The 10327-nt window shown below is 34.7% G+C and overlaps 1 protein-coding gene across 1 annotated transcript; it reads left to right on the top strand.

Moving 5' to 3' along the window:
- The first annotated feature begins 9030 nt into the window (after nucleotides 1-9030).
- LOC146999480 (uncharacterized protein F54H12.2-like) lies at nucleotides 9031-10010 on the top strand. The gene is made up of 2 exons (XM_085808218.1): nucleotides 9031-9279; nucleotides 9339-10010. The coding sequence occupies exons 1-2, from the start codon at nucleotides 9031-9033 to the stop codon at nucleotides 10008-10010; spliced, it is 921 nt and encodes a 306-aa protein (XP_085664344.1).
- Nucleotides 10011-10327: the final 317 nt, after the last annotated feature.

Genomic DNA, 10327 nt, shown 5'->3' with positions numbered 1-10327 from the left:
GCCCTTTAAAAGGGGAATATATGAGGTATTTTCTTCCTTCTTCTGTCATGCCTTCGAGGTGTAACTGGAAGCACACCCTACACGTAATCGGGAGGCCGGAATTTGAGTCCAAACGAGGGCACTTCCTACTTTCACGTCTCCTGCTACAAAAATGTAATTACCCTACAAATTATCGAAACATTTCTAAAGATATTAGGATTTTTCAAAGCAGGCCACACCATAAATCAGTTCTGTCTTCGCCGAGATTTGAACCACGGATCTTCCAACTGCTGCGTGGGTACGCTACTTATCGCATCGTGGTTAGATCACTTAGCGGTAGGCAATAATTGGTTATATTCTTTACCACGTAAAAGGCAACTGGTAGGAGGACAAGATCCAGTTGCTCAAATCCAGCTGGCGTCGAATTACAGCCTACACATTTTTAGTTCGGGCGCCATTATAGAGCGATTATATTTTCTATTCGGAGCGAAGAACTTTAAAAATAAACTATGATACCTTCGCCAAGATTCGGACCATCGATCTCCTAACTGCTTAACAGCTATGATACTAGGTACACCACGAAAACGCACAAGGGTGAAGTTATAATACGTTACTTTGAATGTCTAATAAACGGATTTAAAATGATTTCTTCTTTTCGCAAAGATAAGCGTCTAAAATATTTAAAGTGTTCTTAAAATTGATCAAAGACTAGCATGACTTGTTTTCTACTTGATAAACACTTAAAGATCCAGCTTGTCACTTCTTAGTGACTTTCTTTTCTTTCAGCTCATCTAAAGCTTGATGAAGAACAAAGAATAATGCTGAAGATTAAGTTGTCGGTTAGAGCTGACGTTACTACCGAGCGGAAAGAAATAGTTCCATGAAAAGAAAGTAATCCATGTTGGCTTGTTTACATTAAGACACGAAAACAAAATTATAAAAAAAATCTTATAATTATTATGAAAAAGAATCTAACTATTGATTATCAGTCTTAAATTTTTGGGCAAACATATTTATGATTGTTGCAATATTCTACTTGGTTTAATGGGAATTTCAGTTCTGAAATTTATCAACAGAAGGCTAAGCGTGTTTTCTGTCCTTGCATTAGTTCATCTATAAATAAGAAAAATTTTGTAATTTCACTCATTTCTTTAAAATCTTACTTTAAGATTTGTTATAGACCTATATTAGTATGTTGCTTTTACAATAACACAAAAATTATAGACCTATATTAGTATGTTATAGACCTATATTAGTATGTTGCTTTTACAATAACACAAAAATTATAGACCTATATTAGTATGTTATAGACCTATATTAGTATGTTGCTTTTACAATAACACAAAAATTTCAAATCAAAACCTACAGAGCAGATTATTATGTTTGTTAAATATACGTATTATTGTTACGGTTGCTGTATTTATAGTTTGCTATTTTATGTTATTAAAATTGTTTTATATTTCTGTGAAAAACAGCATGAGACTTATTTCAAGAGAAAGCTACGCCAAAAAATTAAAAGTACAGGAGCACGTGCATTTCATAATAAGATATCGCGTAATTGTACAGTTGCGAAGTTATCCGTCTAAAGCTTTCGATGGGTAACCTTAAAACGTAACGTTCGATGGGTAACGGTGTAAATGTTGACGGCATTTACATGACACCTTTATAAAGGAGCTTCGTGATTTGCCAAAATTAAGCAATTGAATTTAGGCTTAGAAATTTGCTCGATATTTAGAAATCAGAATATTACATTGAGTACCGCAAGGAATTAAATGGAAAGGTATATGCTTAGAAGAACCCAAAAATTTGTCGCTTTTGTTGAAAACGAGAAACAACAAATGGCCAATAAGGCACTTCGGCTCTGCCAAAAGTAAGGAATAGAATTTAGGCTTAGAAATCTGCGCGAGTTTCAGAAATCACAATATTACTTTGAGTACCAACTATTTATAGTTATATATCAAAATATATGCTTGGAAACAACCAAAGCTTTGTCATTTTTTTGGTGAAAAGGGGAAACAATAAGTGGGAGATAAAGGCGCTTAGTGCTCTGCCAAAGTTAGGAATAGAATTTAGGCTTAGAACTCTGTGCGATTTTCAGAAATCAGAATATTACATTGCGTACCGCAAGGAATTAAATAATTGTCAAAAGGTACAGGTAAAAAATTATTATATCAGTAATGTTAATAAATTCGGACGCTTCGTAATAAAGTACTTTTTATTCCTTTATTCTATAGTTTGCTTTACAAGTTTTATTGCAAAATTCCTTAACGATATTTGCACGTGCTTTGTTTCTTATGTTTTAATATTTAATGGTTATTGTTGAAAAAAAATTTAATATGTATCACCAGTAATACGAATGCTTTGGTGCTTACGAACTATATTGAAATATGATCTTATTTATATTTTTTTATATTTAAGTCCGCTTTTTGCTCTACTTAGCTTTTCAAAATTCTTCTTCATAGATTACATATTTCAGATTTGAAAACAGCAGTTTTTTAGGAAGACGATAAATTCTTTTTTTAAATCTTCTCAGTATGTGGGATTAAGGGAAATAAATGTGTTCTAAAGAATACCTGCTTTTACATTTTTTAGTAAACAGATAATATTTATAATCTGAAAATATAAGGAAAAGAGAGAAATTGCGGAAAGAAAGGAAAATACAGTCTTAAAAGTACAATGAAAGAAAAAGATAATCCGTATCTTTTTCGGCTTACCTTTAAACAACCAAAATATATTCAATATAGTGAATATTATTCATATAGTGAAGCATTTGAAAAATCATGTTCTGCGAAATACGCATTTTTAAAACATCATTTTATAAGAATAAGATTCTCAGGATTTGAATATTTTTATATAATGTTCGATAAAATTTAGGAAAAAAGATAAGGGTTTTTTTGCAGTTCCATATTTGATCTCTAACAGTTTAGAAAAATTATATCATGTCTAGTAATTCCAGATTTATTTAGCATAAAACTCAGATTTATATTCCCTAGATGCAATCTCAGTTGGAATAAAAAAGAAGCAATTGCCATCAACCTTGATAAAATAGTATAATGTAGATTTTTTTTAAGACCAAGTGAAACGTTGTCATACCGATTTTATCCTTGAACAAGGCAAGAGATTATTGTTGTTAGTAGATAGAATATACCACTTTGGGGCTATGAGGCGCTGAGGCGCTCACAGGGGGGGGGGATTTACAGAGGAGCACGTGGGGTTGCTACTTCATCAACCCTGTGGCTCAAGCACGGATGCGTTGCATCCTGCTCCTGACGTCATCACGCTTTATCAGCTCGGATTATCTTGCTATTGCTACGTCAGCCACATGTTTCATCCTGTTTGTGTTGTAATCCGGTTTCATGTCCGCGCTTATCCATTGACGTAGAATTCCCCGCTGCTCGGATGTCATACTTAATCCGCATCCTGATTGCAGATACATGTTAAAATTTCTAGAACATTTTATTTAGTTCAGAGCAATCACCGCTAGAGGGCAGTAGTCTTACCCATAGCGCTTTCTGATTGGTTCTCCTGGATCCTGACCAAGGCCTATATAGAGAGACGCTGGAACCTTTCATATCATTTCCGCCTGTGCTGTATGCTTCGCTCCTGCTTTCGCCCTTCCTGTTTGAATCAAGATATGTTATTTGAGGTATGTATTTTATCATATATCTTTTTCGTGTTCGTATATTTGATGTTACTATTTAATTTGAGTACGAAAATCTGTATTTGTTGCATTTCCTTTATAGTTTGAATTTATATTTTTCAGATGGATTTGGAACAACAGTTCGAGAACAAGCCTCTCAACATGGATGTGCCGAAGATTTCAGATTCCGATCGTAATTCTGAGCCACACCATGAGAAGTCTAAAGAAACACCCATCTCGCTTAACACTAATGGCAAACGAAAAATAGACGAAGATAATACATCTAAGAAGAAAGTAAGTATTACGAAAAGAGTTTATTCTTGCTATAACGCAGACTTATTATTCTTTTACCAAACGACTCCTCATTATTTTTTCTCTTTTAGCGCAATGGATGCTTTACTGAAGACACAATCCCAGAAAAGCTGACACATATTGGCAACAATGTCTTTGTGGGACCTACTCTTTTCAACGGAAAGATCACCGTGCACATCAGGCAATACAGCAAGTACGGGAGTTCATATTATCCGACTCGTAACGGTGTGAATTTAGAGCCTTCGTGTTTGGACACCTTGTCTCAACACAGCCCACAAGAGGTGTTCACAATGAATCTGCGACTACCCAAGAATTTTAGTGCGGAATATGATGGTTACCACATCACGTTAAAGCAACTAACAGTAAAAGGAGTGGAGAAAAGCAATATTAGACTTACAATCGCCCAGTAGGAAGAATTGTCCACAAATTACAGTCGTATCAGTACCATCGTCACTAACCTCGTATATCAATGTATGGACTTTTGTGAAGCCTACGAAAGTGTATCCGAGGAGCCTATTAAACGAGGAAAAGCTTCCAGAATCTTTCGACATTTCTTTGGAAAGAGCATGCCTACAAACCATTCTAAAGACGTCACTAGAACGGTGTCCGCCGATAACATCGCGGACGAAGACGTCGCAGAGAAAACAACGCAAGGCGAAAACATCGCAAAGAGAAAACATCGCAGTTCTAAAACATCGTGGTACAAAACATCGTCGTCGAAAATAAAGCTGTTCAAAAACTTCGCAGTTTAAAACATCGTCGTCGAAAATATCGTGGTAAAAAAAAAGTATCTACAAATCATAGCTTGACGATAATATCGCAGACATGCTTTTTTCAGACTTTAATAATTGTAAATAGATATTCCCATAATAATTTGTGAGTGCAAGATAGAAATAAGGATAATTTGTTTTTCATGTTTTATATTAACTAATAAATTTTTGCTGAGAAAATAAGAAGGAAACTTAAGCATAGAAAATTACTATGCTTAAGTAATGCAACTTATAGCACTTAATAGAATTTTAAACCGACATAGTTAACCAACAAAGACCATTAATAAATCATTTTTTATAAAGTTTTTACTGGTAATTTTTCATAAAAATTATAATCTATAAGTTGCATTTAATTTTCTATGCTTATGCTTCCTTCTTACTTTTTCAGCAAAAATTTATTAGTTAATAAAAAAATGTGAAAGTAAAAATTATCCTTCTTTACATCTTGCGCTCACAAATTATTATGAGAATATCTATTTACAGTTATTAAAGCCTGACAAAAGCATGTCTGCGATGTTATCTTCATGCGATGATTTGCAGATACTTTATTTTTTACCACGATATTTTCGACGACGAAGTTTTCAAACTGCGAAGTTTTTGAACCGCTTTATTTTCGACGAAGATGTTTTGTACCACGATGTTTTAAAACTGCGATGTTTTCTCTTTCCGATGTTTTCGCCCACGATGTTTTGTAGCACGACGTTTTCGCCTTGCGTTGTTTTCTCTGCGACGTTTTCGTCCGCGATGTTTTTGCCTCGATGTTTTCGGCTGTAACCCACTAGAACAGCTGAGCCAAGAACACGGAGATTTGAAGTATCCTAAACTTATAGACTGTGAAGAGCTCGCTATTTATAAAACAGAAACTATCAACTCCTTAGCTCTGAAATTAAACTCTATCGACATAGCTAGGCAATTTTATGGAAATGTATGGACTGAAGAGCCTTATTTACTTCTGATTAAACCAGCACATTATATCACAAAACACTTTTTAAAATCTGTTTGTCTCAAACATGTACTTGATGAAGTGAAAGACACATTTTGTCCTACCAATTTGGAAAAATATGGTGCTTATTGTATTGAATATTATGAATGTTTAAAAAGTAAATAAAATTATTTGTTTATAATGGTCTCTTTACTGTCTCATAATTAAGTTAAAAATAAATATATATAAAATTAAGGGAACACTATAAATACTCATACACATTTTCTTTCCGTTCATAAGAAGGATTGATATAGAAATAAGAGGTTGTATGTTTTAGAGTAAACTATAAATTTAGAGAAAACTATAAATGAGCGTTCACATTTCTATTAGTAAAAGTCACTGCTGTACATACCATGAATCTGACTCAGATGTATCGCGATCCACCCCTTCCCGCCAGTTTTGGTGGAGTGAGTGCTTTGCATCGTGCTTTAAGGGGACTCATACACATTAAAACCCATAAGATGTTCGAATAAGTGACTGTTGCAAGAATTGGGATAACTTACTTATTTTAAAAGCAATTACCACCAACGTTTTGCAGGTGATTGCATAATATAGCTGATTTCTGAAATAGTAATCAGAAAGTTTGTGGTGCCACAAATATTTTTATAATTGAATACGCTTTGTGACAACATTTTTCGTCATGTTTCCAACTTGCGCGCACAGTTTAAAATATTCTGCTTCATAATTTAATTCCATGTTTAATATATATCTTTTATAACATCTGGAAACTACTGTGAACCTAAAGTTCTAAAACTTTCATGTTAAATTTTTATTTTATTTGGAGTTGAGTTTATAAAATGCATTTTATTAAAAAAATTTGTAATGTTTTCGTCCATAAAATTTTTCAGTGTTAAAATATTCATCAGATTGTTGGTTCAGTTAAAAAATAGTGCCCATATAAAGAATTTCATCAAATTTCAAGTATGTAAAATTAGCTATTTTTAAAATATCATGCGCGCAAGGTGGAAGCATGGCGAAATATTTTGTCACAAAGAGGGTTAAATTACAAAAATATTTGTGACAACACAAACTTTCTGGTTACTAGTTTCCAAAGCAACTATATCATATAGTCAGCTGTAAAAAGCTGGAAGTGATTGCTTTTAAAATAAATAAAATATTCCAATAATTACATATTCGAAGATCATGAGGGGTTTAAGGTGTATGAGTCCCCTTAAAAGGCAAAGAAAGTCACAAAACGATCAAGAATTGGCTTACCAGCAAAGGGTCATATTTTCGTCGCAATCGCGTCCTCGTCAGAGGCATCGACGCTCAGTTTCAATCTGATTTGGCAGATATGCAGTCTCTTGCCAAACACAACGATGGATATAAATATTTGCTAACGTACGAGTATATTGATGTGTTTCCCAAATATGCTTGGGCTGTTCCACTCAAAGATAAAACAAGTCAGAGTGTCAAATCAACTTTTGAACATATTTTTAGCGAGAGAAAACCACATGTGTTACAGACTGACAAAGGTAAAGAGTATAAGAATAAAATCGTTCAAACTTATCTTAAAAAAGAAGAAGTTCGTTTTTTTCACAACTGTGGAGAACAGTACAGTAAAGGCAAGCATCATCGAACGATTCCACAGAATTCTCAAAAGCAAAATGTGGAAGTACTTCAGTGAAATGAATACATATCGTTATATTGACGTCATAGACAAATTAATTCACAGTTATAATCATACCTGGCATCCCTCTATTCAAACTGAACCAGCGAATGTCAATAAACACAATGAGAAACAAGTGTGGAATCAATTATATAAAGACCTACTTAAACCTCAACCTAAGTTCAAAGTGGGAGATACAGTGCGCATTAGCAAATTAAAAATGATTTTTGAAAAAGGCTATGAAAGTAACTGGACAAGAGAAATATTTACAATCCATGAAATCCTTCCTAGAAATCCACCTGTTTATCGACTTAAAGACCTTGCCGGAGAAATCATTGAAGGAACCTTTTACGAAAAGGAACTGCAAAAAATTTCAGATTCGGGATATTATCCTGTTGAAAAAGTGTTGCAAGAAAGAAAGAGAAACGCTGTGACGGAATACTATGTGAAATTCGTAGGTTATCCGCCAAAATTTAATGCATGGGTGACCGATGTGAAAAGAATATAAAAACTCCACACCGTATAAAGAATCGTCATTTGCCAAGATGTCTTTCTACATGTCGTTACCTAGTGATAGCTCTCAACGTTATTTTCCAGAAAATACTATCTCTCATTACTCAATTGCCTATACCTATATCTTTAAACGAGGAATGGAAAGTTGGTCTTTCTGAGATCATTTACCCACATACCTGGTACAATATTAACAAAGATAACAATCTCTTTGGCTTTGATTTGGGTGACTCTTCAGGTGTAAGGGAAGTTGCCAAAGAAAAATACCACCAGGATGTTACGAAAGTGTCCCAGATCTCTTAAAGGCCATGACTTTAGCATCATTTAAAGATAAAATCTCCTTACAGTATGATCGTTCAACAAAAAGAGTAAAAATTGTCACGCAAAATGGAGCTCGGTTAATCTTTTATGATTCGGGATTGGCAAGTTTATTAGGCTTCGAACCGCAGATTGTCGAAGTTACTTGGAATATTCTATATGTGGGCGATCTGCATTCTGCTTATACATTACTTTATGTGTATAGTGACATCGTTTCGCCTCAGATCGTTGGTAATGTACAAGCTCCCCTCTTAAGAGTCGTGACAGTTACCGGAAAAGATGGTGATAGCGTAAATGTACAATACGACAGACCGCATTATGTGCCAGTAACAAGAAATTCATTTAATACAATCGAAGTGGAAATCCGGCTCAATTCGGGTACATTCGTTCCTTTTGAGAGGGGTAAGTTAATTCTTGTGCTTCATTTCCGAAGGCGACAAATCCTATAAATATGACAACAGAAGAGGAAAAGTTTTATTTGTAAAAAAGACATCAAGATGCTCGTACCATACGAATGTTGCACTCAAAATTATGAAAATCATTATCAAACCGGCTCGGGCCTTCCTTATTACCATGGTCAACTCTATCAAAAGGGCTATGGTCTCGGTGGATTTTTTCGCAGTCTATTTCGCTCTGCTATGCCTTTGTTTGTGAAAGGAGCCAAAACGGTGGGAAAAGAAGCTTTGCGCACCGGCACTCTCATCGCAAATGATGTGTTGGCAGATGAAAACATTAAGTCTGCTGCTAAACAAAGAGCCAAAGAGGCGGGAAAAGTATTAGCGGCAAAAGCTATTCGTAAAGCCCAGACCATGGTTGGTAGTGGCAAGTATAAAAGGAAGCGAAAATTATCAAAACACTTCATTTCTCCGAAAGCTGTGAAGCAGAGAAGACGTGATATTTTCGATTCATAATGGCTTTTATCATGAAAGATTCCCATGAATGTGTTAAATCCGAATTAGAACTTTTTCATTTACCTGGAACTCAAACAGCGATTCAAAGCGGCCAATGGGTTCAGTTTCATCCTCTATCTAATGTATTTGACGGAGGTCCCGTAGAATTTCATATTTCAGGCAGTGGAGAAGATTATATTGACTTGTCACAAACACAACTGTACGTGAGAGCAAAAATAATAAAAACGGATGGTTCACCTATGGATAAAGTAAATTTGTCAAGTAAATCGGTCCAGTAAATTTGTTCCTGCATTCTTTATTTTCTCAGGTGGATGTCACATTAAACGAACGACTTGTGTCTTCTTCGAGTAACACATACCCCTATAGAGCTTACATTGAAACTTTGCTGAATCACGGCCATGATAGTAAAACTTCAAAACTGACAGCTGAAATGTATGACAAAGATCTAGAGAAGCGATCTTCCTTTTTCAAACTGAGTTCTACTGTTGATATGATTGGCGGCATTCACTTTGATTTATTTCATCAAGAAAGGCTTTTATTAAATATGGTGGATATTAAATTAACTCTTATCAGAAGCAAGCCGGAGTTTTGTTTGCAAGGAAAAGCAGGTCATAAAGTGGTTTTAGAACATGTATCTCTTTTGGTGAGAAAAGTGCGTATGAGCCCTGGAGTTATCCTAGGTCATGCCAAAGCATTAGAGAAGCGTAATGCCAAGTATCCTATTAATAGAGTATTATGTAAAGTCTATTCCATTCCCCAAAATAGCATGTCCTTGATACAAGACAATGTTTTTGTTGGTCAGATGCCTCAAAGAATTGTAATTGGATGTGTTGATAATGACGCTTTTCACGGAAATTTTGCCAAGTCGCCATTTGAGTTTAAACATTATTACCTGAATTTCATTGGAGTGTACGTCGACGGACAGTCTGTGACTTACAATCCACTGGAACCAAATTTTGATAACAACACTTATATTTGATCTTATCATAGCCTGTTTTTCAATAAATCCCAGCAAGATAAAGGCATTTCTATCTCGAGAGAAGACTATTTACAAGGTAACGTGTTATTTGATTTCGAATTATCACCAGACCTTTGTGATGGAGAGCATATGAATCTCATTAAGCATTCTAATCTACGGATTGAGTTAAAGTTCAGCCAACCTCTCGAGAAAACCGTGTGTGTGATTATCTTTACAGAATTTGATAACGTGATTGAACTTAATAAATCGAGGAACATCATTTTTGACTTTAACTGATGGATGGTCGTATTATACAAGACATTTTATCTCGTGAAGCA

This window comes from Stegodyphus dumicola, chromosome 1 (assembly GCF_044657685.1).
Source record: "Stegodyphus dumicola isolate Sdum_Otavi_A_Nest chromosome 1, ASM4465768v1".
Classification (NCBI taxonomy): domain Eukaryota; kingdom Metazoa; phylum Arthropoda; class Arachnida; order Araneae; family Eresidae; genus Stegodyphus; species Stegodyphus dumicola.
The sequence above is the reverse complement of the archived record's forward strand: the minus strand, read 5'-3'. Positions and strand labels throughout refer to the sequence as shown.